General features: G+C 59.5%; 2 protein-coding genes across 12 annotated transcripts in view; one reads left to right on the top strand and one right to left on the bottom strand.

The window, feature by feature from the left end:
• The window catches only part of CCDC12 (coiled-coil domain containing 12), a 50,848-nt gene extending 50,321 nt beyond the window's left edge, over positions 1 to 527 (bottom strand). For 6 of the 7 annotated variants that reach the window (XR_010842593.1, XR_010842594.1, XR_010842592.1 and 3 more), the window contains exon 1: positions 248 to 444. Coding sequence is in view for 4 of the 7 variants with exons in the window: in XM_059078159.2 (XP_058934142.1) it covers positions 248 to 358 (111 nt within the window). In the remaining 3 variants the exon portion in view is untranslated. Of the gene's footprint in view, positions 1 to 247 lie in introns of all 7 variants that reach the window. The other variant, XM_067044456.1, reaches the window with a different exon arrangement.
• A 2,149-nt stretch (positions 528 to 2,676) lies between these two features.
• The window catches only part of NBEAL2 (neurobeachin like 2), a 30,366-nt gene continuing 9,047 nt past the window's right edge, over positions 2,677 to 23,995 (top strand). For 2 of the 5 annotated variants that reach the window (XR_010842591.1, XM_059078152.2), the window contains exons 1-27: positions 2,677 to 2,897; positions 11,884 to 11,972; positions 12,044 to 12,172; positions 12,274 to 12,355; positions 12,438 to 12,562; positions 12,745 to 12,827; positions 14,464 to 14,549; positions 14,649 to 14,931; positions 15,094 to 15,200; positions 15,700 to 15,780; positions 17,263 to 17,346; positions 17,749 to 17,847; positions 18,290 to 18,891; positions 18,974 to 19,106; positions 19,190 to 19,309; positions 19,515 to 19,836; positions 20,068 to 20,150; positions 20,268 to 20,360; positions 20,553 to 20,730; positions 20,859 to 20,992; positions 21,365 to 21,524; positions 21,774 to 21,876; positions 22,044 to 22,197; positions 22,303 to 22,461; positions 22,667 to 22,826; positions 23,003 to 23,088; positions 23,250 to 23,762. Coding sequence is in view for 4 of the 5 variants with exons in the window: in XM_059078152.2 (XP_058934135.1) it covers positions 2,847 to 2,897; positions 11,884 to 11,972; positions 12,044 to 12,172; positions 12,274 to 12,355; positions 12,438 to 12,562; positions 12,745 to 12,827; positions 14,464 to 14,549; positions 14,649 to 14,931; positions 15,094 to 15,200; positions 15,700 to 15,780; positions 17,263 to 17,346; positions 17,749 to 17,847; positions 18,290 to 18,891; positions 18,974 to 19,106; positions 19,190 to 19,309; positions 19,515 to 19,836; positions 20,068 to 20,150; positions 20,268 to 20,360; positions 20,553 to 20,730; positions 20,859 to 20,992; positions 21,365 to 21,524; positions 21,774 to 21,876; positions 22,044 to 22,197; positions 22,303 to 22,461; positions 22,667 to 22,826; positions 23,003 to 23,088; positions 23,250 to 23,762 (4,299 nt within the window). In the remaining variant the exon portion in view is untranslated. Of the gene's footprint in view, positions 2,898 to 11,197; positions 11,279 to 11,883; positions 11,973 to 12,043; positions 12,173 to 12,273; positions 12,356 to 12,437; positions 12,563 to 12,744; positions 12,828 to 14,463; positions 14,550 to 14,648; positions 14,932 to 15,093; positions 15,201 to 15,699; positions 15,781 to 17,262; positions 17,347 to 17,748; positions 17,848 to 18,289; positions 18,892 to 18,973; positions 19,107 to 19,189; positions 19,310 to 19,514; positions 19,837 to 20,067; positions 20,151 to 20,267; positions 20,361 to 20,552; positions 20,731 to 20,858; positions 20,993 to 21,364; positions 21,525 to 21,773; positions 21,877 to 22,043; positions 22,198 to 22,302; positions 22,462 to 22,666; positions 22,827 to 23,002; positions 23,089 to 23,249; positions 23,763 to 23,995 lie in introns of those variants that run through there. The other 3 variants (XM_067044449.1, XM_059078153.2, XM_067044450.1) reach the window with 3 other exon arrangements.

Here is a 23,995-nt window from a genome sequence, read left to right as displayed (position 1 = left end):
CAAAGGGCCTGCGGCGCGTCGACCACTGCCCTACCATACCAACGCACGCGCGACAGCACTAGCGCAAGCACAGTACCGCTCTCACAGACCCAGACTTAGGCGGGCGCCGAAGCCGTGCGCATGCTCCAGCAGCGCGCATGCGCGTCCCTGGCACTAGCCTTTTCCCAGTAGTCCCCTGCCCTCTCGCCCTGATCCCGGAACCAAACGCTGGGTACCTCAGCAACGGCCCTCACTCTGCATTCCTCACCTTGCGCCCGGTTTTCTCCCGTAGGGCCTTCAGCCGTTCCTTTCTCCGCAACGCCTCTTCCTCCAACCGGCCCACACCGGGCGCAGTAGCCGCCATCTTGCCCGCAGACATCCCCCCGCCCCTACTCTTCTCGTCCCGCAGCGCGCAGGCCCAAGGTGTTAGTCGAACCCCTCACGGCCAATCCAGGGACGGGAATGGGAGAGCAGGAAGTCCTGAAAGCCAACCAATGCTGAGTTGCTACAGGAGGACCCGCCCTCTTCCTTCCCCACAAAACGTCTAACTCGTCGGGGGTCGGCAAAGAAGGCTTTAAGGCTCGATTCGTCCAATACCAATCAGGGAAAAAGCGGCAAGAGGAACCAGACCTGAGTGAAGGAGGATAGAGCGCGTCAATCGCTCTGGTTTTACCTAAGCGCCAACCATGCTGGCCACTTGGAATGCGCTTACCCATCTTTGTCCACTTGTCCTGATTCTTAAAGGCTCGAATGCCTTCAAGAAGCCTCCCCTGACTCTCTACTCCGATCCCAGCCTAAGAGGTCTGCCTGTCCTTTCCTCTTAAGCTATCTGTGGCTTCCTGGATGCACTTGTTCATGGGCCTCTCGGCCCTTCTCTGTACACTCTCAGCTCAGACAAAACCTAAGCAGAGCAGGGCTTGGCTGAATGGCCATTTTCCTCTGGGTTCATGGATGATACCCTCCCACCTCCAACCCCCCCGCCCGTGTCCCCAGCCCCCGGGGTGGCAAAGTACCCAGGGTCAGACTACCTAACCTGGAGAAGAGCAAACCCCAACTTGGGCCCCGTGGGCCCTAAGGGACCACCCTGAGCTTAGTTCCTGAGAACTAAGCTGAGAGTTGGTTTGGCCTCCGCCAATAGGTGCACTGCTTCCCAGCAGGAGCTGCCAGGGTATCCTTTCCCAAGTTAATTAGCGTGCCCTGACCACCGAGAGACCACTTTGGCTTAAGTCAGTATCTTCTGACAGCCTATTCAGGTTCCCAGAGCCACATTTCCTCCCACCTGGGGAGAGTGACTTGTCTCTCAGCAAAGCTGTTCCCTGCTTGTGGTCTCCCTTCCCAGGCTGACAGCAGATGGACACCCACTTCTTGCTTCCCAGTTCCCTTCAGAGACCCCCAGTGCCACAGACCTCTGTCCAGCTGGCCCCCACAAACGACCCTCTTGACCTCTGTAACTTGGGCCTTTTGGTGCCCTCTCCCCTGCATCGGGTGGGGTGCCCTGCTAGGGCCTGGTGTGCAGGTAGTACCCAATACGCATGTAATAAGTGTTCAGGAAATGTCAGAAGTAGGATGGATGGGGCAGAAGAAAAGGCCAGAGTGGAGGAGATGCCCAAGAAGCCAGGAGGACAGAACAGGATGGGTATGGGGACAGAGTCTGTCTCTTCTTGGCCATCCAAGGTCTAGAGGGCTCCAGGCTGGTCAATTCCTCCAATTGATGGTAACTCTCTGGGTCCCACAAACTTTCCCCCCAGCCCCAACAAAGGGCCTCACCCCTGCCCAACACTATGGGCCCTCCTCAACTCCCAGGGTGGGTACGGGGAGGCGGGGGAAGAGGCCCACGGATGATGGTGGCAGTGGTTCTGGAAAGTCAGGGCTCTGTTCCTGTCCATGCTGCCCAGGTGGTCCTCATTTGGCCCATCTGGGCCCCAGTTTCTCTGCCTGTTAAACAGAAGCATGAGGTACCCTTTAGCCTTTAACCTCTTGAAGTTAAAGAAAAAAATGTGAATCAAGTGCTGAGCCCTGGAGTGAAGGGTGCCTCCATTTGGAGTATCTAGGAAGGCTTCCTGGAGGAGGGGATCCAGGTGAGGCGAGGAGTACCTAAATCTTCCAGGGATCTGCCCAACAGATGGAGGGAACTGCTCCCCCGGAGTTATTTCAGGCTTGTCTTGCTGTTTTCTGATCCCCTCCCTCCCACCCCCGCCCCGCACTCCTGCTACACAATCCTGCTCCCACTAACAACAGGATTTAAAAAGTGACACTTCGGTCTCCCCATAAACGCTTATACCAACGCCTGGCACGTGGAAAACTCTACAAGTGGTTGTCACGGTTGTTGTCCTCGTCAGTTATTGAAGGACCCTGCCCATCTGCACGCGGGCCGCAGCCCCTTCCCCCAATCCCGGGAGCCTGTCCCTTCCACGAGTGGTGGCCATTCCAGCCAGGCGGGCTGCGTCCCGGTTAGATCTAGACGTAGGGCAAATCTGGAATCCCTGACCCCGACCCTAGTCCGGGAAGCTCAGCTTGGCCTTTCCGGAGGGCGCGGATTGCGGGGGGCGGGGCTGCTGGGCGCCCTCCCGGGCAGCCCTGACCTCAGGCTCCTCCTCCTGTCGGGCTCCCCGCCCTTTGCACGGTCCCGGGATAGGCGGGGCGGCGGTGGCGGCCGCAGAAGCGCAGGAAGCCGGGCGGTGGCCGACCGGGAGGAGGAGGAGCGCGACGGCGGCCAGTACTACTTCCCTCAGTAGTACCGCGCCTCTCCGCCCTGGAGTTACGCCCTCCGCCCATGGGCCTGGCCGAGGGCAACCGGCGGGCGGCGCGGAAGAGGCGGCGGCGGCGGCGGCAGGTGGCGTGCAGCAGGGTTGGAGCCTGGTCGGGCCATGGCCGCCTCGGAGCGGCTCTACGAGTTGTGGCTACTCTACTACGCGCAGGTGAGCCCGCGCCCGGCGTCTGCTGCACCTGCGCCCGGCGCCACCTGGGCCGTGTATACGCACGCGCCGGGCGTGCTCTGGCCCCGCACGCACGTGTGCGCCCCCGGCCGGCTGGTGCCTCTGGCACTTATACCTGGGGGTCGGCTCTCGCGGGCGCGCACCTTACAGGAGCCTCTTGGGTGAGGACAGTGCAGCCTCAGTGGTTCCTGAGGAGAGGGGCCTGGACCAAGACGGGGCACTTACCCCTTTTACAAATGGGGAAACTGAGGCCCGGGGGGGAAAAAAAGGCTGGCCGGGTCGGAAGGGGCGGGAGGCTTACTTTGAATTTGGGCGTGCTCCTCCTGTGGGCGCAGCCCAGTTGGGTGGTCTTGGCCGACGGGTCTGAGTGAGCTGGGGGGCTCCAGGCATGCAAGGGGGGCGTCCCTACTTCGGTCTGACTTGAGTCAACTCCTCAGATACCCTGCTGCGAACTGCCGGTGGTGAGCTCCTCCTTGACCCCAGGTGGCCCCACCCCAACCCCCGGCGGAAGGGTCTGGATTACGGGGGAGGGGAGGTCTAGCCCAAAGAAAAGATTCTCCTTGGATGCTTTGCGTGAAAATGGGGGATGCGGGTGAGGTGGGAGGGATGTTTGAAAGGGATGGAGGGAGGCCATTTTCTCCTGAGCTCCCCGTCCTTTCTCAAAGACTACCTCAAGTGGTCTCAGAAGGTGAAGGGAGCAACTCTGACCCAGGTGTACCCCAAACTGTGGCTCGCACACATAGGCCCCCACTTTCCTTCTGTATTCACAGCAAGGAGAGAACTCAGGGTAACGCCCCCCCTCCCCTTCAGCCAGCACCAGCCTTCCTCCCTGCACCTGCCTGGCATCATACTCCTGGCTCAGGTGTGCCTTGGGCACAATGCACTATTGTGTGTCCCTGATCTCGTCACTAGGGGGAAGTTCATGCTCAAATCAGCCGGCCCTCTGAAGAGGCTAGCCGACTGTCTCCCAGGACTGCAGGCCGGGACTTGGGCCCTGGGTATCAGGAGTCCGGGCCATAAGGGCCATAGCTTCTTGAGCCCGCTTAGGTGGTGAGAAGTCCAGGCACCCGGCAAGAAGCAGTGCATGGAGTAGAGTCTGTCTTTGGTGTGACCCAGGGCACGCTCTTTACACCCCTGAGCCTCTGCTTCCATATCTGTAAATTTGGCACAGTCCTGGCCTCCGGTGGCCTGGACTGTGCAGAGGGTTAGCCAGTATGGCTGGTCCAGGCCAGAGAAGTTTCCTGCTTCCCTGCCCCATTGGATCCCCTCACCTCAGCTTCTCTGTCTGCATCTCCAAAGGTCAGTGCTTGTGAAGGAGCAAAAGATTTGGGAGGAAACCTGCCCCTGGCCCTCATGCTTCTGATTGCCCCGTGGTCATGGGCAGGTTCTTGGTTTTCAGTTTCTTCAGCTGTGACCAAGCAAAGGGGGGCTTGAACAAGGTGATGAGTGTGAGGGATGTTAATCAAGCTTCTGATTGCCTCCGTGGTCGTGGGCAGGTTCTTGGTCTTCATTTTCTTCAGTGATCAGGCGACGAGGGGCTTGAACAAGGTGATGAGACTGAGGGTTGTTAATGGCGGGTCTTCAGGCTGGGTGGCATGCTGCTGGGGAAGGGTGTCTTGGCAGTTTCCCAGGATTGTACCTCTGACGTGGTTACCTCCTGCTGCCCCTTCTAGCTGAGCTCAGCAAGTGGTCAGTCCCTCACAGGTGTTTAGCATTCATCTGGGCTGAGTCCCTTCTCCCCCTCCAGCTCCTCACCTCACAGGCCAGGTGTGGGGCACAGGCTAGCTGGTTGTAGCCTTAGAAGCCTGGGTAGGCAGGGTACGGCCTGGGGCCAGGCAAACAAATCCAGGATATGAGTGTGAACCCAGGAGCCGGGAGGGGCCAGGTTTCCTGGGGAGAGGAAGCTCCAGCCAGCCTCCCAGCACTGCCTTCCTGCGGGCTAGGTCCTGCTTCTCCCGGAACGTGGTCTCCACCCTCTGTACTGAGCTCCCAGGGGGTGGTGGCTGTTCTACTTTGAGCCCTGCCAGGGACCTGTTGTGTGTGTGCTTGGGGGAGAGGGGAAGAACTGAGAGAGGATATTAAGAGACCCCTGAAATGGCCAGCTACCCAGCCAGTAGGCTCCCCCAGTACTTTCACCCCTCCCTTCAACAGTGAGAGCTGACATCAGCTGGTAAACCTGTTTCCCCAGTTGTGGGTCTAGGCCCGCCCTGGGAGCACCCCTGTTTCTGCCCTTCCTTTCCCCTCACAGACCCCAGGTTCAGGCCTGCTTACCCCCTACTTCTTGGGGCCACGAGTGGGCGAGGGGGCTGTGGGTGGCTACTGAAGGAGGAAGGAGGGCCTGAGTGCCCCCTGGACATCACTCAGTCTGAGCCCCTCAGAGCCTTAGTGGGGAAACCAAGGCAGGGTCGTACCAAGGTCGTTGGACAGGTTTGGGGCAGAGTCTGGCAGAGCTGTGGCTCAGCCTCCATCCTGTGTTCCTTTCTTTATCCAGGAAAGGTCTAGTCTTCTGGGTGGGAAGACTCAGGTGGGCCTGCACCGTGAGACGGCACAAGCTGTTTCCTCTGCCTGGAGCCTTCTCCCTCCTGTCTGAGGAGGCCTTCCCCGCCTGTTCCCGCAGCCCAAGCTGGACCTCAGCCCAGGCGTGTCCCCACTTGAACCCTCATTGTGCTTGCTACTCTGCGGTTTCCCCACGCCTCACATTTAGTAGGTGCTCCTTGGGTATTAGCTGAAAGTCTGGGTTGACTGATCAGGGATGTCTTACCAGAGGACTGAGTTTGGGCCTGGAGGGCTGAGCGCACAGGAACAGGAGGAGCAAGCACACGGCAGTGGGAACTGTGAGAGGCAAGTTCGTTGGATGGGTGGGGGCACATCCAGAGGACTCAACCCAGCAGGGCTTCCCCAGTGAGGGCTTAGGAAGTGGGGGAGAGGATAAGGGGACTGGGGCAGCACCCAGTAGGCTAGCAGTTGGGTGGCATGTAAAGGTTATGCAAAATATGCAGATGAGTAGCCCTCTTGCAGGCTGGAGCAGTAGTGTTGTTCAGTAGCCCTCCAGTGAAAGGGAGCATTGGGGAGCATGAAAGCTGAGGGGTACTTAGGGTCCCAAAAGTCAGGACAGGACAAACATTCAGGGTACAGTTGGGGAGCCTAGGCTGAACTCTCTGCTTATGCCATTGAGGACTCAGGGTTCTAGGAAGGTCAGGTCAGAGCCCGAGCTGACCTTGTTCTGCCCGCCCCTCCCTGGTCCCTCACCCCTGACTGATGAGCTCTACCGTCTCACGGAAACCTAGTCAGGCCCTCTGCTCCCTCCGAGACCTTAGCCGGGTCATATTTCTTCCTGTGCCTCAGTTTGCCATCTTGAAATGGGAAAAAGGACCTCCTTGGTGCTTGACCACCCCCCCAACCCTCTTCCGTACCTTAAAGGGGCAACCAGGTTTCCTCCTACCTGCCTTTATTACTGAAGCAACTGAAGACGGAGGGACTGAGGTGATGGGGAGAGTAGCAGAGTCCAGGGTTGGGGGAGGGGCTGGTAATCCCTGGAGTTTTTATGGGAACTGGGGAGCTGATGTGGAAGTGTGGGGTCACCATGGAAACAGGTCAGTTACTATGGGGACCCTGAAAGGAAATTTCTGTTTTCCAAAGTGATAGGACAAGGGGAAGGTTAAACCCTGAGGGGTGTTATGGAGACCAGAAGGTCCATGCCTTTCAAGATCCCCTCCCCAGGTAAGGGGGAGAGACTGGCCCAGCCACCTAGGCACTTGGACCACTAACCTCAGTTATCCTTGCCCCTGGCAAAGTCCCCATCTTCCTGCTTCGTTCCTTGGTCCAAGGCCCTCCAAGTCTGACCTCCAGTCGTCCTGGTGTAGCCAAAAGCCACCTTCAGCTTGACGTTGCCACCCCCCTCCTAATGCTGAGTGGGGAGACCTCCACACATGAAGGAGGTCATCCTGGTCAGGCCCCACCCCACCCTATCCCATTTCTGCTTGCCTGTTCCAGGAGATGGGGTGCTCACTACCACCTAGGTAACTCTGACTGGGAAGAATCACCACTATGGAGCTTCAGTCTTCTCTCCCTACCCTGCTTCTAGCGCTAACCTGGGGTCCATGAAGATCCTCCCATTCCACCTGCCTGGGACAGCCAGCTGGGGGGTGGCCCATGGGACCTTGGCTCTGCCAGTGAACCAAGGTCTGCCACTCATCTGTCACTCATGGAGGTGGGTGGGGAGAAGATGAGTGTTGCCCTGGAATGCCAAGGGCTTGGGAAGGCAGAGCCCCTGAATTTGGGAGTGGAGCTCCCACTCACCTTACCACATGCTGGTGGGTGTGGTTGGAGAGCCTTTACCTGTTAAGCAAAGAGATGGTTTTAAAGAGGCAGCTGAAACAGAGAGATTAATCGTTCGTTTTGTTTTTTTCATTTTTATTTTATATCAGAATATAGTTGATTTACAGTTTGTGTTAGTTCCAGTTGTACAGCAGTGATTTAGTTATACATGTATCTATTCTTTTTCATATCCTTTCCTCATATAGGTTATTACAGAGTGTTGAGTAGAGTTCCCTGTGCTATACAGTAGGTCCTTGTTGATTATCTGTTTTATATATAGTAGCGTGTATATGGTAATCCCAATGTCCTAATTTATCCCTCCCCCCCACCTTTCCCCTTTGGTAACCATAAGGTTGTTTTCTAAATCTGTGAGTCTGTTTCTGTTTTGTAAATAAGTTCATTTGTATCATTTTTTTAGATTCCACATATAAGTGATAACATGATATTTGTTGTTTTCTGACTTAGTGTGATCATCTCTAGGTTCCATGTTGCTGCAAATGGCATTATTTCATTCTTTTTATGGCTGAATAATATTCCACTGTGTATATGTACCACATCTTTATTCATTCATCTGTTGTTAGACATTTAGGTTGCTTCCACATCTTGGCTATTGTAAATAGTGCTGTTCATGATACGTGAACATTGGGGTGCATGTATCTTTTCAAAGTATGGTTTTCTCCGGATATATGTCCAGGAGTGGGATTGCTGGACCACATGATAGCTCTATTTTTAGTTTTTTAAGGAACCTCCATACTGTTCTCCATAGTGGGCGTACCAATTTACATTCCCACCAACAGTGTAGGAGAGTTCCCTTTTGAGAGATTAATATTTAGTAAGCTACCAAGTGTAAGAATCAGGTCTGGACTCCAGAACCCATGCCCTCAACCACATTCAATTTGGCACTCCCAGCCTCTGAAGTACCAGACAGGGCTGCATCTTGGGGAAGGTGCTGCCTCTGATGGGGATACATTTAAGCAGAGGAAACACGGAGAGCAAAGCACATGCAGACTTGTGGCAGTGGGGACAGTGAGTAATATCCAGTGGGGCAGCCAGTGAATATGGCATGTGAGGCTGGAGATGAGGTGGGCACCACCCGTGGGAGGCTTCGGATGTCGGGGCGAGGCTGGGGACGTGCCCTGGGCCTGTGGTAAGGTGGCTGACTGGCTGCTCAGACAGTAGTGGTAACTGATGGGTACTGGGGGCTCTGGGGACTGTTTAAGGAACTTTGGGGATGGGGGATTTAGGGCAAGATCTGGTCCCTGAGACACAGGGCAAGCCAGGCCTGATGTCAGGCTTGGGGTAAGGCACGCAGGTCTCAGGCAGCACAGTGTCAGGAGCTCAGTGGTCCCTGTCCCTGTGAAAGACAGCCCCACCCACCCATCCAAGCCTCAGCCGCCTGCCCTCAGCCCTCCCGGGTTACCTCAGAGTTCTGAGGAAGTGGCAGTTCCATGCTCACCCAGGACCTAACCAACCCGTGGGAGCTCCCCTCCTCCAGCACTGAGTGTCCTCAGGGCTGGTTGGGCATAGACTGGGGTCCCTACAGGGCTGACTCTGAGACCCCCATACCCACAGCTTTCTCCCCTGCTGCAAGGCCCTGGAAGGAGTGTGACTACTCCTGACCTGCCTTCATGGGAGGGGCAGGGTTGGGACCCTGGCCCAGTCAGGTTGGGGTGGGGACTGGGCTGGCCCACCCACGTTCCTGTTCAGAGCTGGAAAGGGAAGGAGGAGCCAGCGAGGCAGAGCTTTGAGAGGAGTGTGGGAATCCTGAGCAGCACAGCCACGTCTTGCCAGTTCTGGAGCCTTCGGCATGCAGCACTGCCTCCATGCTCGAGGCCCCTGCTCTGCCCTGCCTCCCAGCCCCGGTGCCTGCAGGAACCCCTTCACCCCCCAGCACTGCAGCCTCAAGCCATGGGGCCCAGGTCAGAGCCAGGCCGAGGATTCCTGGGGAGAAGAGGTGAGACCCCCAGAGTCAAGACCGGCAGTTACCCCTACCCCTGCCTACTACTGTGCTTTAGAGACCCCTCCCGCCCCTCCAGAACCCACAAAGGCTGCTGCCTAGATTGCCTCAGACCTGAACCCAGCCCAGCCTGGACCTGCTGGAAGTTTGCAGGACTGGACAGGCCGAGGGTGTGGTTCTAGGGACAGAAAGCAGGGGTGTGCAGAGTTTGAAGGGCCCGTCAGGTCTGGGAGGGCTGATCCAGGTGATGGCCGTGAGGATGGTGGGAGTTTCCTGCCTAAGTACCAAAAGCCCAAGTCACAGATGGCAGTGGGGCATGGTGAGATCAGAGGCCTGCACAGGAGAATGTGAATCACAGATGTGGAAGGGCAGAGAGGCTGTCCTGGTTGGACTAGGGGCATAGAATGCCTGGCTTAGCAATTAAGCCTTTTATCTTTGGGTTAGGGAGGGAGGACATGGTCAAATGTGGGCTTACAGGTGCTCAGCAGAGCTGCAGTGGGCAAGAAGGACTCAGGTTTTGGGTGGGAGAGACTGTGGCTTGACTGGGGGTGGTTTGGGGCTAGAAGAAGGGAGGATGGTGTTGGGACAATTTTGAAGGTAGGTAGGGATGTGTGGGGTCATTGAGGCAGGGTCATGGGTCATGTGGTCAGCTTGGGCTGACTGGCTCTAGCCACCATGAGTGATCTGGCCTAGAACAGAGGTTCAGCTGCAACTGTGCTAGTGGATGAGGCATCCCCTCTGGGGCCCCCCATTTTCCCATTTGCAGTGGGAAGAGTTCAAAAGAAATTGTCTAAGACCCCTGGCCTGCTCTGGTGTTTTCAGGGTTGGGCAGGTTGGTGTCCTTGCTGGTTTGTGGAGAGGAGCGGTATAGACAGAGGTAGGTGAGCAGGGAGGCTGCCAGCAGCAGATGGTGGAGAGGTCGCCAAAGGTAACTGACAGGCAAAAAGTCATAGTGGTGTGGGCCTGCACCTTGGTGGCCCCAGCCCCTCTCTGAATTGCCTGGGCCTTGGCTCTGTGACAAAATGTACAAGGAAGGTGTCCAACCACAGGGTGGAGGGCTGCTCTGTCTAGGTTTTTGGGGCGGCCTGGCCCAGTCTGCTGGGGTCAGGCCCCTTCCCTGGGGCCCATTCAGCCCTGGCCCTGTGGTCTGGGGCCCATTCAGCCCTGGCCCTGTGGTCTGGGGCCCACAAGTGGCAAAAAATTAGCTGTCCATGCAAAGGTAGTTCTGGAGGTCCTTGATTTGAGGTCCGTGGCACCTGGGGAGCAGTCTCAGGGTGTTGTCTGTGATGTGTCCCTTGCCCCTACATGTTCAGTATAGTCCCTGTCCTTCCCCCCTGCCCCTGGGAAAGAAAGTTGCCTTCTGGGCCCTGCTGGTTAGGGTGGGTGCTCCAGATGGGGCTGGTGTGGTAGGAGGGAAGGGGGGGGTTTGGAAGGAGGAGCTCAGATCCAGGCCACCACCCACTCCATGCCTTGGGAGGGGCTTAGAGGTTAGAACAGATTAGGGCTAGTCCAGGGCTTACCTGTGTCCCTGGAGCAAAGAGACCAGCAGGGCCAGATGGGGAGCCTGGATGCGGGAAGAGGGTGGGGCAGAGGTATGGATGAGTCCTTCAACATCATTGCCTGGGCCTGAGGCCTTGGAACCAGGTCAGGGAGCTGTGGGTGCCTTGAATGAAGGGCACTGTAGTAGCAGGGGCCACAGCCTATCCCTGGATAGGCTTGCCGTGACTCCTATCCCTGAGTTCTCCTGGACATCATGCCTGTAGAACTAGTTTCTGTCCACAAGCTCCACCCAGGGCAATGTGAGCCCCGCCCCTCTGTACTGCAGGCCCCACCCCTTGTGCTAGGCTGGGTCCTTCACAGCTTCTCTTGCTGGGCCCTGGGTGCCCCAGGCCCTCCCACATCCCTGCGGTCTGCCGGGAGGAAGCGGCCCCCTTCCCCCACCGTGACTTTGCGCTTCCTGCCCCGGGGGCCAGGGTGGGAGGGGACGTTTCCCGTTCACACCAAAGCTTCCCTGGCTGGTGGCGCCCAAACTCGGGCTCAGCCGCTGTCCCTCTTACCCATGGAACCAGCTCTGGGGCCTGGGGTCCAGGTAACCAGCCAGGGTGTGGGCGGAGGTTCCCAGGGTGAGGCAGGGCATTTTGCCTGTACAGGTGGGGGATTTGTGTGTGCGTGGGTCTGCCTGGTCGATAGTGCACATGCAGCCTGGGATATAGAGTCGAGGAAGGTTTCCTGGAGGTGGTGGCTGCTGAGTTGGGAGAAGGTAGCAGGCGAGAGCCCAGCCCATAGCTTTGGGTTCGGGGAGGCTGGTGAGTGGGAGACCTTTAGCCCCAGCACCCCTGTGAACCACAGCCATGCCCTAGGAATGTATACACTTAAGTCCCTCCCCTGCCTGTGTCAGGCTTGCCTGGCTCCCCAAGGGTTCAGGAAGTGGGAGAGGAGACTGGGAGGCTGAGAAAAGCAGATGGGGGCCCTGAGAGAGTGGTCAATATGTAAGGCAGTCCTCTGATGCTCACCTTCCACTTCCTGTCCTCCTCTCCCACCCATCCCTCTCTTTCTCCACCCCCCACTGCTCTGCCTCCATTCTCTGTGTACCCCCATTCACTTTCCACCTCTGTCCACATCCCCTTGTCCCTCCCCTGTCCACTGTGCCCCTTCTGCCCCCACCACTGTTCCCCCGAACTCCTTTGCCTGTAGAAGGACCTGGGCTATCTGCAGCAGTGGCTGAAGGCCTTTGTGGGTACCTTCGAGAAGAGCATCTCACTATCCTCTCTGGAGCCACGCAGGTGAGGCTGGATCTCCATGGAGGGCGGGAGACTGAGGGGTGCTCGGTGCCTAGTGACCCCACTCCCTGCAGGCCGGAAGAGGCAGGCGCGGAGGTGCCGCTGCTACCTCAGGATGCGCTGCACGTGCTGGCCGAGCAGCTGGCCGAGGGGGATCTGGGGCAAGCACTGCTGCTGCTCAAGCTCTTCGTCATCCTCTGCAGGTGGGTCCCTGTTGTCTTCTTCACAGTGAGAGAATGTGCAGTTGTGGGCCGGGGCGGGGGCTGGCTTGTCACTGGGACCTCTCCCGTCCTTCACTTCCCAGGAACCCGGAGAATGTAGAGGCAGGCTGGGGCCAGGTGCTGGTGCCCCGGGTGCTGGCGTTGCTGACTTGCTTGGTGGCCAAGGTGAGGTGGCTTCTACCCTGGAGGTTGGCAGGTGGTAGCCACGGCCCAGCTAACCCCCTTCACCCTCTCCGCATGCCTACAGCTGAAAGGACCCCCACCACCGGAGAAGGGCCATGGGTCCCAGCTGGAAAATGTAGCCCTGCATGCCCTGCTCCTCTGTGAGGGCCTCTTCGACCCCTACCAGACCTGGCGGCGCCAGCACAGTGGGTGAGAGGTGGCCCGCAGGCGGAGGACCCAGGGGAGGCCCGGGACAGGATGGGGGTGGCCGCACTGGCCAAAGTGCAGAGGTGGGAGGGGCCGGTGTGCAGGCTGCTGAGGGGAGGATGATGCAGGAGGAGTGAAGTACTGGCCTCACCTCGGCCCCTGCCCACCCTGTCCCCACCTGCCAGGGAGGTCATCAGCTCCAAGGAGAAGAGCAAGTACAAATTCCCTCCTGCGGCTTTGCCCTGTGGATTCAGCACCTTCTTCCGAGGTCAGGCCCCACCCCCGGCCCACCTGGCCCCGCCCCCAAACATGAGCCCCCTCCTTTGGTTTCCCATTGCATATACAGGATAGGGCCCACTTGTGGCTGCACTCAGGGCTGGGAGAACCAGTGGAATTTGAGTGGGCTTCCAAAGGCAAGTAGGAGTTCAGGGGCAGAGAGGAGAGGAAAGGCATATCTGCACAAAATGAGTAATTTCTTTTTGTGGGGGAATCGATTTCCCTTCCCCTTTCTCTCCTGTCTCTTGGGACCCCCCCATTGCTTGTACCCCACTCTGATCTGGACCATCTTAAAACTCCCTGGTCCAATCTCTTTGTCCCTGTAGCTCCACCCAGTCTCCTCTCTTCCACAAGACAGTGTCTACATTAGGTGTCTCCCCTTCCTGCTCCCATACTCCCAGGGAAGCTGACCCTCTAGAACATCTCTGGCCACCTATTCTCCCTGGGTACCTTCTGCTCCTGAGTGTCCTCTCTCCTCTCATTGGAAGACACTGGCCAGGATTTCAGATGGGCTCGTGGCAGGATGCTGTCTGGACAGGGACAGGCCAGGTTTGGGAAGGTGGTGGCCTAGGAAATATCTCAGTGTTTCTGGGATGCACCAGGGAGCTGCGGGCCTGGGTTTGGAACGGGGGCAACAGCTCCAAGAGGGGAGATGCCCCTGGGAAGCTCCCTGCCTCTGTTCTCCCACAGCCTGAGTACTCTTCTTAAAACACACTGGATTTTGTTTCCCCTACTGTAAATTCCTCAGTGGGGACCTGACACCCTCAGAATCCAACTGTCTCCACAGCCTTCCTTTCCAGCCCCGCTTGCTCTCTGCTCTCCAGCCATGGTCCTGTCCTCTCATTCCTAGAACCCAGCTAGTTTTCCCACCTTTGGTCTTTGCCCACACTGTTTCCTTTCCCTTTCCAGGCTAACTGCATTATCAGGCCTCACCTTGAAAGCCCTGTTCCCCGGGAGGCCCCCCCACCCCATCCCACTGGTATCAAGGCAGCTCTGCATTCCCCCCCTCCAACGCCCACACACTCATGTGACCCAGGGCTGGTCCTTTCTGCTCTCTGGGTTTCAGTTCGTGTCCTGGCATCCTGTCCAGCTTTACTGGAGCAGGGCCAGGTGGGCCTCCCAGATATGACGCTGTGAAAGCCCCTAGAAGTCCCCAGTGAGGGTGTAGGGGGATGGTGTGTGGAGCATCTGTATGGTAGGTACGGCAGGGCCCCCAGAGCCGGTCACGGGATATTCCAACCATCACAGAGCAGTGGGACCAGGAGACGTGCATCTAAGAGACGAAACCCTGGGTTGCCATGGGGAAGTGCATGGGGGGTGCTCACCCTGGGGTCCTCATTTTGGGGCTCAAGGTTCCAGGGAGCTGGCTAGGCTCTCAGGGCAGGGCCATGTCCCCTACAAGCTCCCCACCGAAGGGCTGTGTCCTCCTCAGACCTCCTAGCATAGAGTCATGACATTTTAGACTCCCAGCACAGAACCCGGGTCTTCTCCCTCAGATTGGGCCTCCCAGCCCTGTTCCTTGACCCAGCCCCTGACTTCCACCCCAGGGCACCCACCTCTTGTGTGGTCCCCTGGACCCACAGCCCTGCAAGCTTTGTGACATTGTCTTGCTCCCCACGCCCATCCAGAGAGCCTGCAGGATGCAGATCACTTGCCTCCTGTGCTCCTGCTGCGTCTTATCCATCTCTTTGGTGCTGTCCTTGCAGGAGGGAAGGTAGGCTGGGAGGAGCCTGGGGGCCTGAGGGTGGCTGTCTCAGGGTCTCTCTGCTGGTTGAGCCCTTTGCCCATTGCCCGTCTCTGCCCACACCTGCAGGAGAACGGGCAGAAGGCTGTGAGCGCTGGCACTGTTCAGGGCCTGCTGGATGTGGTGCGGGGCTGGGGCCACAGGCCAGCCCAGGACCCCCGCCTAGTGCCGCTGGCACTGGAGGCACTGGTGGGTGCAGTACATGTCCTGCACACCAGCCGCACGCCCCCCCGGGGGCCAGAGCTCCGAGCCCTGCTTGAGGGCTACTTCCGTGTCCTTAATGCCGACTGGCCGGCCGGGCCAAGCCTGGACCCCGAAGAGGCCCTCATCACCCTGCGAGTCAGCATGCTCGGTGGGTATAGTCTCTTGGGCTCTTGGGGAGGTGGCACTAGCAGGGGAAGGCCCAAGTGATGATGGAAAGGCTGGCCTGGGCAGCATGGGAAGAAGGTTTAAGGCTGACCAGAGGTGCTGCTGAGACAGGCTTGGGCAGGGCTGACCCTTGACCTCTCCACAGACGCCATCCCCATGATGCTGGCATGTGAGGACCGGCCGGTGCTGCAGGCCACCTTCCTCAGCAACAATTGCTTTGAACACCTTATTCGCCTCATCCAGAACAGCAAGGTGGGCGGGGCCCAGGCCGGGGTGGGGGGCCTGGACCCCAGAGGCTGGGGGCACCACGTGTGGATGCTGAGCTGCTGATGAGCAAACTTGGGCTGGTGGGATGGCTTGCACTTCAGTGGGAGGGCCTGGGGCTCAGGATGGCTCTGGACCCCACGTGAAGAGGGTGTTGTAGAAGGATGGGAGCAGCCCTGGCCCCTTGTTTCCCTTTTCCCCAACCCCAAACGTAGGGGCAGGAGGAAGGCTCAGCTGTTTTGGATGCAGTGCCTATCCCTGCCTACTTATCTGCCCCCAGCTCTGTCCCTCTGGGCAGGGTATGGGTGGCTCAGCTCCCCTATTCTTCCCTAGTGCCTGATGGGGCACTTGGCCTGGGGCTCAGGGCGCATCCTTTCCTATGGGGTGGAGCCCTGGCAACTGCCCCAGGTCCTGCTCTAATCCCACCCTTCCCCCATCTTCTCTCTCCTCTGCCTCCTCCACCTTGTGCCTCCCCCGCCCCCGACAGCTGTACTTGCAGGCCCGGGCGCCCCCTGAGGGGGACAGTGACCTGGCTACCTGGTTACTGACCGAGCCCGATGTCCAGAAGGTACCACCCTGGGGCTGACCAGCTCAGGCACCCACGTCCCTGGGCACCCACCCCCCGGGGCTCCCTCTTTGAGCCTTTCTGCACTATGCAGGGGGAACGAGCAGATAAATGCCAGGCCTGGTATAGCCTAGTGATGGGGCTGGGTCCCCCATGCTTTCTCACCTACCTTCCCAATCCTAATCCTAGGAAATGGCACAGTTGTGATCTGTTCCCTGCCTTGCATTAGTCTTGGGAGCTGGGGTTTGGCTATGCCAACCTGGAAGGAACCTTCGATACTCAAGCACCCCACCCCCATTGCACAGAAGGGGAAACAAGAGGCCAGACACTCAGGGATTTGGCTGTGGTCACTCACAGAGAAGGAGGTCCCCCACATGGGGCCACTTCTTTGCTTAGATCCTTTCACCTGCCCTAAGCAGGTCACTGGGAGTTCCCTATCCCCTCACGCCCTCATGCCGTGCTCCCTACCTCACCTTGCATGGGGGCTGTAGGAGGCTGCGGGGTGTCAGGGGCTCTGCATGGGGCACCCTCTCTCTGGTGGCTCAACACCTGGGCCCCCACCTCCAGAGCCCTACCCTGGCTTTGTCCTCATGAAGCAGCCCTGTGTGTCTATTGCACTTGGCTGTTTTCCGAGAACCTGCATGTCCATTCATCTACAAAGTAGGCAAGGCCAGTGAGACCCCTGCTTTTTACAGATGAGGAAACTGAGGCCTGGAGGAGGGAAGAGATTGCCTGAGGTCCCTTGGGGAGTCAGGCAGAGCTGGGACCAAGGGCCCCATGGAGCCAAAATACAGCCTGGCACCTGCTGACAAACTCTCCAAGCCCTCCTGACCTCTCAGCCCCTCGGGAGGGCAGGGTGAAGGAGTAGCATGCCTCTGGCTGTTGGGTTCAGCCAGGGTGAGCCTCAGTATCCCCACCTGGATCTAGGGGAATGGGGCAGGGTAGGACTTAAAGGTCTCGAAGGTTCTTCTGGTTCTAACATCCTGTGATTGATTGTCCCTAAATTCCCCAACCCCCTGTCAATCATCATGGGTGATGGGGCACTTGCCAGCCTGCCTGCACATGTGTTCAGCTTGGGTGGGGATGGGTGGAGACCGGAGCCCATAAACCTACTGGACAGTGGAGGGGAGAGTGCTGTGGCCAAAGGGTTCACTGGTGATCTGTCCCAGTTTCCCAGTGAGGCCCTTCCCAGCCTTGGTTTCTTCCCTGGCTTCTCTGTCAGAGTGGGCCTTACCAAGCTGCTCAGACAGGGCCCCAAGGTCAGGGTGAGGGTCAGGGCAGTTTGGGCAAGGGTAGAGGGCCTGGTGGCTTCTGTTCTAGCACTATATGGCCCAGACAGTGTTGCCACACTCCCAGGGCCCCAAGCCAGCTCAGCTACTTGCCTTGGGGCATCTGTTCCTGTCCCTGCACCCCTTTTACTGCAGGGTGCTGCCAGCTGTGACGTCCTGGCACCTGCCTCTCCTGACTGCCCCTCCCCACCCCAAGGTACTGGACCAGGACACAGACGCTATTGCAGTCCATGTAGTCAGAGTGTTGACCTGCATCATGAGCGGCTCCCCCTCCGCCAAGGTGAGGATGCTGCGGTCCTGCTGTAGTCGGGGTGTGGGATGGGAGTTAAATTGACCAACTGTCTCTAGAACAGGCCTGGCTGATGGCTGTCAGAGCAAGTGAGCTGGGGAGGTGACCATCCTGCCCACTGGGGTACGGCTCAGCCCCCTGGGCGAGCATGGTCATTAGTGAGTCCTGGGAGCTGGCCATCCTGGCTCAGAGCTGGAGGGCGGAAGGATGCTTGTGGCTGACCAGCATCTGCAGCCTTCCAAGGTAGACCTATTCCTGTGCTAGCACTGACCAGAGGCAGAGCCAGGCAAGGGGGCCCTGAAAGGTGATGCCTCCTCCAGGGTTCCCGTGGGGTATGAGTGTGCCCTGGGGCCCACATACACACTCACTCCTTTCCCATGCATCCCTGCACAGGAGGTGTTTAAGGAGCGCATCGGCTACCCTCACCTGCAAGAGGTGCTACAGAGTCAAGGTCCCCCAACCCATCGACTGTTGCAAGAGCTGCTCAACATGGTGAGGGCAAGGGCTTGGGGGCAGGGTCCCAAGGGCAGCCAGGACTGAGTCAGGGCTATCACGGAAGGTGAGCTCTCCACCTTAGGGGACCATGTTGACTATGTGTGACCTGGGGCCTGACCCTGTGTGTCAGGGTGAGGATTCTGAGTTGCATGGAGCCTGGAAGCTGCTGCATGTTAGCAAGCCCCAGGATGATCCTAGGAATAGGCAGTTGGGGTTTAGGCCAACCCAGACCGAAAGCCAAGGGTTGTTGTTGGTAGCGATGGTTGTCTGAGCACCTCTGGCTTTCCTGAGCCTCTAGCACAACCTGTGAGCTGGATGGGGTAGCACACGTTGTGTTCCCATGCTGTAGGCAAGTAAACTGAGACAGGAAGTCCCACTGTTGGTAGGGTGGCCTGTTCCATGCCAGTTGCCCAGGAACTATCATTCTCTCCACCCGCAGGCTGTGGAAGGCAACCACAGTACGTGTCCACCACCACCAATCCGCAATGAGCAGCCAGTGCTGGTGCTAATGCGGTGGCTGCCAGCACTGCCCACAGCTGAGCTGCGGCTCTTCCTAGCACAGCGCCTCTGGTGGCTCTGTGACAGCTGCCCTGCCAGCCGTGCCACGTGTGTCCAGGCTGGTCTGGTGGGCTGCCTGTTGGAGACGCTCAGCGAGGGGGTAGCCCTGGGGGCCCGCTGCCAGGAGCAGCTGCTGGCGCTGCTGCAAGCATTGGGCCACGTGTCACTAAGGCCCTTGGAGCTCCGTCGCTTGCTTCGTCCCCCGCCAGGGCTGGACTCAGGGTCGGGTGGAACTGAGGCCGGGGATGCCCGACACGCAGGTGCCATCATCCGCGCGCTCTCAGGCATGGCCCGGCACCGGGGCCCGGCACGAGCCCTGTGCTACTTTGACCTCACGCCCAGCATGGCGGGTATCATGGTACCCCCCGTGCAGCGATGGCCAGGACCTGGCTTCACCTTCCATGCCTGGCTGTGTCTGCACCCCATGGCTGTAACACCTGCCCCGGCCCCCACCCGGCCACTCCAGCGAAAGCAACTGTACAGGTGGGTGACTGCTAGGGACCAGGGCATGGTGCCAGGGTGAACAGGAGAACCAGCGGGCATAACTGGCGTGGCCTGCCCCCAGCTTCTTCACCAGCAGCGGCTCAGGGTTTGAAGCCTTCTTCACGGCGGCTGGGACCCTGGTGGTGGCCGTGTGCACCCGGAAGGAGTACTTGACCATGAGCTTGCCTGAAGTGTCCTTTGCCGACTCTGCCTGGGTGAGCCTCCGTCCTCATGTGGCCCAGGGAGGTGGAGGGGACACCACGTCCCAACCTGTGACCTGATGTGTCTTCTGTTCTAGCACTGTGTGGCCATTGTCCATGTGCCCGGGCGCCGGCCCTTCAGCCAGAACCTGGTGCATGTCTACAAAGACGGCTATCTGGTGAAGACGGCACCCCTTCGCTGCCCCTCCCTTAGTGAGGTGTGCCAGGCAGGGTTTGGGGAGGCTTGGGCAGCTGGGGGCACTTGGACAGGGTGGGGCCTGGAGCCCCGTGTTCCTCCTCTCCCACCCCACAGGCCTCGGCCTCTGGGGCCTGTGCAGCCTTGGGGGTCACCGAGGAACTGGATGCAGGTGGAACCCCAGGCTCTGCTGTGACCTGACCACTCCCCCAACCCTGGCCCCACAGCCTTTCTCCTCCTGCTGTATCGGCTCTGCTGGGCACCGCACAACGACCACCACCACGGGCCTGCCTGCGCCACCCGTCCCTGCTGCCCTGGCTCACACTCACCCCTCCCTCACCCGCTCCCAGTCAGTCCCGGCCACCACAGGGCTTGGCTGGGGGTCCGGGCTGGTGGCCCCCCTGCAGGAGGGCAGCATCAGCTCCACCCTCGCAGGCACACAGGACACTCGATGGGGCAGCCCCACATCCCTGGAGGGCGAGCTAGGGGCTGTGGCCATCTTCCATGAAGCCCTGCAGGCGGCAGCCCTGCGGGTCCTATGCACCCTGGGTATGCGGCGCCGTCCCCGTGCCCTGCCCCAGCCCCTACCGCGTTGCCCCAGGACCCAACTGGTTGGGTCTCAACAAGTGCCGAGGCCAGAAACGAGGGGTCTGGCAGGGGGAAGTTATCCCTGGGGGGAGGGCGAGTCTGTCCTCTGATCAGGCAGAGAAGAGGCAGGCTGTGGGTGGGGTTTGGCCAGAAGCCCAGCCAGGTCTGAAGCCCCCCTACCCACCCCCCTAGGGCCCAATGAGACGGCACCCTTCAAGCCCGAGGGTGAACTGCATGAACTTGGCACCAAGCTGCTCCTCCATTACTCACCTCAGGTATTGGTGGGGGGGTGGACAGTTGGCTTAATCCCGCTCCCTCCCCCTGCCTCCCATCCTCTCCCTCCCTCCACCTCCTCCACTGAGCCTTGCTGCCTGCTCACTCCCTGTCCCCAGGCCTGTAAGAACAACATCTGCCTGGACCTGTCCCCTAGTCATGGGCTGGATGGTCGCCTGACAGGCCACAGGGTGGAGACCTGGGATGTGAAGGTGTGTGCTCACGTGAGCAGTGTGTGCAGGAAGTATGAGCACGTGCACATGTGTACAGGGTGGGCTGGGGAGTGACACTGCGCCCTGGGAGGTCTTGAGGAGACCCAGATTTCCAGGCTGGGGGGTCTGCTGGGATGGAGTGGGGCACGAGATGGCTGGGTGCTGCCCCCTCATGGTGGCCCCCACCCGCAGGATGTGGTGAATTGCGTGGGAGGCATGGGTGCCCTGCTGCCCCTGCTGGAACGAGTGGCTACACAGCCCCAAGAAGCCGAGGCAGGTCCAGCAGAAACACATGACCTTGTGGGGCCCGAACTGACCTCGGGCCACAACACCACCCAGGGACTGCTGCTCCCACTGGGCAAGTCCTCAGGTAAGTGTCCCTGGTGCCTGAACTGGGGGGAGGAGATCTTGGCATGGTCGGGGGGCTGAACTGTTTGAGGTCTCTGTGGCCACTGGCAGGCCTTTGATGTACATCTGTTCCCTTCCTGGTGGCGGTAGAGGAGCGAATGGAGAGGAATGCAGTGGCTGCCTTTCTGCTGATGCTGCGGAACTTCCTACAGGGCCATGCTGTGAACCAGGAGAGCCTGGTGCAGTGCCAGGGGCCTGCCATCATTGGGGCCCTCCTGCGCAAGGTGGGGCCTGCTGGGGCAGGCGGGGAGGGGACTGCCCTGTCTGACTAAGGGGACTGATTGGAGGGACCAAGAAAGGGAGCCTGATGCCATCAGTCAGGGAGGGCCTCCTGGGAGAGATGGCATTGGAGCAGGGCCTTGAAAGGCTGGGCAGGGTTTGGCTGAGAGGGTCTGGGGGAAGTAGCAGCACAGCAGGACACCTGCACAGCAGGCTGGGAGCTTGCGCTTCAGAGACAGCAGGGAGCCACCGAAGCGTTTTGAGCAGGCAGGATGCTTGTGTCCATCTGCCTGTGCAGGGCACGGTGGAAACTGGGAGGCCTGAGAGTGGGCGGGCAGGGCCTGATATCTCACCCCAGCTCCTCTGTACTCCCCCAGGTCCCCAGCTGGGCCATGGACATGAATGTGCTCATGTCTGCGCAGCTTCTGATGGAGCAGGTGGCAGCCGAGGGCAGTGGGCCCCTCCTGTACCTGCTCTACCAGCATTTGCTCTTCAACTTTCACCTCTGGACACTTAGCGACTTTGCTGTGCGCCTGGGTAGGTGTGGGGATTTGGGTGAGGGGATGCCGCCAGGCAGGATGTTGGTGGAGGTTCTGAGAAGCTATAGCCCTGTGGGTGATCTGAGGGGACATACCTGCCCTGAGGCATCTGAGGGGACCATGACCCTCTCCTGGTCGGGGGTGGAGGTGGGCAGGGAGGTCTGGCAGGGGCATGGCCCCTGTCTTGGAGGATGGAAGGGACCCGGCTCAGCCAGGTAGCCTGAGCCCTCTGCCGATTCCCACTTAGGCCACATCCAGTACGTGTCTAGCATAGTCCGTGAGCATAGACAGAAGCTGCGGAAGAAGTACGGGGTCCAGTTCATCCTCGATGCTCTGCGCGCTCACTACAGGTGAGGCTGGTGGGGGCAGATAGGGTGGGGTGCTGACACTGCAGCTTCTGGCCTTGCGGGCAGGTCTTTTCAGTCCCCCAGCTCACCTGCCCACTTGCCCTGTTCTCCCCTCCATGCCCCTGTGTTCTTCTGACCCTGGGTGCCTGTTTCTGCTGGGACCTGCCCAGCCTACAGCGGGAGCGCCCCCTAGCGGCTGATGACCTGCGCACGGTGCAGACTTCACTCCTGGGCCTGGCGCGGGAGTTTCTGGTGCGGAGCTCTTCCGCTGATGACCTGCAGGTGGTGCTGAACTTTCTGGCGGCTGCGGGTGATGATGGCCAGGTAGGCTGGAGGTTGGCGAGGGTGAGACTAAGGGGAGGGTTGGAGTGTGGACCACATTCAGGGTTGGGGGGGTGGCCGGCTCAGTGTGAGACTTTGTATCTCCAGGTACTGGGTGCGCTGGACCTGCTGCTGGCACTGCTACAGGGCTCCCCAGCACAGGAGTCTTTGGCTGTCTTCCTGCTAGAGCCAGGGAACCTTGAGGTGCTGCTGGCACTGCTGGTGCGGCCAAGGCCCATGCCCTTGCTGCCCGACCGAGTCTGCAAGGTACACTCAGCTCACTCCTGACCCTGGCATCCTAATTCACTGGGGCCCCCGCCTGAGTCCAGAGAGGTGCAGAAGGCCTTAGTCTGGTGGGTGAAGCTGCCTTTGCAGGCCTCTCTTGAAGCCACACACCTGTGTGGTGACTCACCCTCCTACAGTAACTCTTAACCCGTGATGACGACCCCTACCCCCTACGACCCCTACACAGATCCTGCGCAGACTGCAGCAGAATGAGCGCTTACCTGAGCGCAGCCGCCAGCGGCTCCGGCTGCGAGAGTGTGGCCTCCAGGGTCTCGTTGCCTGCCTGCCGGAGGGGGCCGTTTCCCCCCAGCTCTGCCAGGGCCTCTTCAAGCTGTTCCTGGGGGCAGGTACAACCTGGTTGGGGCCAAGAGGCAGGCCAGGTAGAGGGGTGATGTGGATCCAGGAACCAGGGCAGGTGGGAATAGGGAAGGTGTTGGTACCAAGGGACCAAGGCTGAGCCAGCAGAGGAGCACAGTCCCCCTCTGGGGTCAGTCCCTCAGGCCTTTTCTGGCCGTTTTCCCAGATTGCCTGAATCTCTCAGATCTATTGGCTGTGGTGCAGCTGTCCCTCCAGGCTGACCTCAGCATCCGCCTAGACATCTGTCGTCAGGTGAGTGGGAAGTGAAAGCTTTGTTGGGGGGGCGGCTTCTACCCTGTGGACTTAGCCTGTGACGAGGGGTCTCTGGAGGCCTCTCATGCAAAGGCCCCAGGAGGAGGGGCTGGGGCAGGCTGTCGGATGAGTCCCTCACTTGCTGTGCCCTGGCCCGGCAGCTCTTCCACCTCATCTACGGACAGCCAGACATAGTGCGGCTGCTGGCCCAGCAGGCCGGCTGGCAGGATGTGCTGACCCGGCTGTTTGTCCTGGAAGCCGTCACAGCTGGCAGTCCCCTGCCCTTTACCCCCGAGCCACCCACCTCCCCGGAGCCAGCCTTACACAAGCCACCCACTGAGTCACCTGAGCCTTCGGACGTCTTCCTGCCCGCAGAGGTCCCCTGCCCTGACCCTGACGCCTTTTACCAGGCTCTTTCCCCATTCTCTGCACCCTTGGAGCTGGGCCTGGAACGGGCCAGTGTGAGTTCAGGCAATACTGCTGGCGGTGGCAGTGGCAGTGGGACTCTCACTCCAGCCAGCCAGCCTGGCACACCTTCCCCGCTGGATGGGCCCCGGTCCTTCCCTATTGCCCAGGGCCGCCACAGCTCCAGTCTCTCCAATGTGCTGGAGGATGGCAGCCTGCCAGAGCCCACCATCAGTGGGGATGACACCTCTAATACAAGCAACCCTCAGGTGAGGCAGGCCCACCCTCTACCACTGTATGGCAACAAGGGAGGGCACCTCTGGGACACAGGGCAGGCAGCGTAGCTTTTCCAAAGGTGTTGCCCTGTTTGACATCAGGGCTACAACTGCCATTTGGGTCTGGAGCTGCCGCCTCGTAGCTTTTATCTGCAGTGTGTTCCCTGGGGGGTGGGGGGTGTTCTGGAACAGGGCAAGTCATGCTGAGACAGAATTGGGGGCACTAA

Source organism: Kogia breviceps, chromosome 10 (assembly GCF_026419965.1).
Source record: "Kogia breviceps isolate mKogBre1 chromosome 10, mKogBre1 haplotype 1, whole genome shotgun sequence".
Taxonomy (NCBI): domain Eukaryota; kingdom Metazoa; phylum Chordata; class Mammalia; order Artiodactyla; family Physeteridae; genus Kogia; species Kogia breviceps.
Note: the sequence above shows the minus strand (reverse complement) of the source record. Positions and strands in the feature narration are given on the sequence as shown.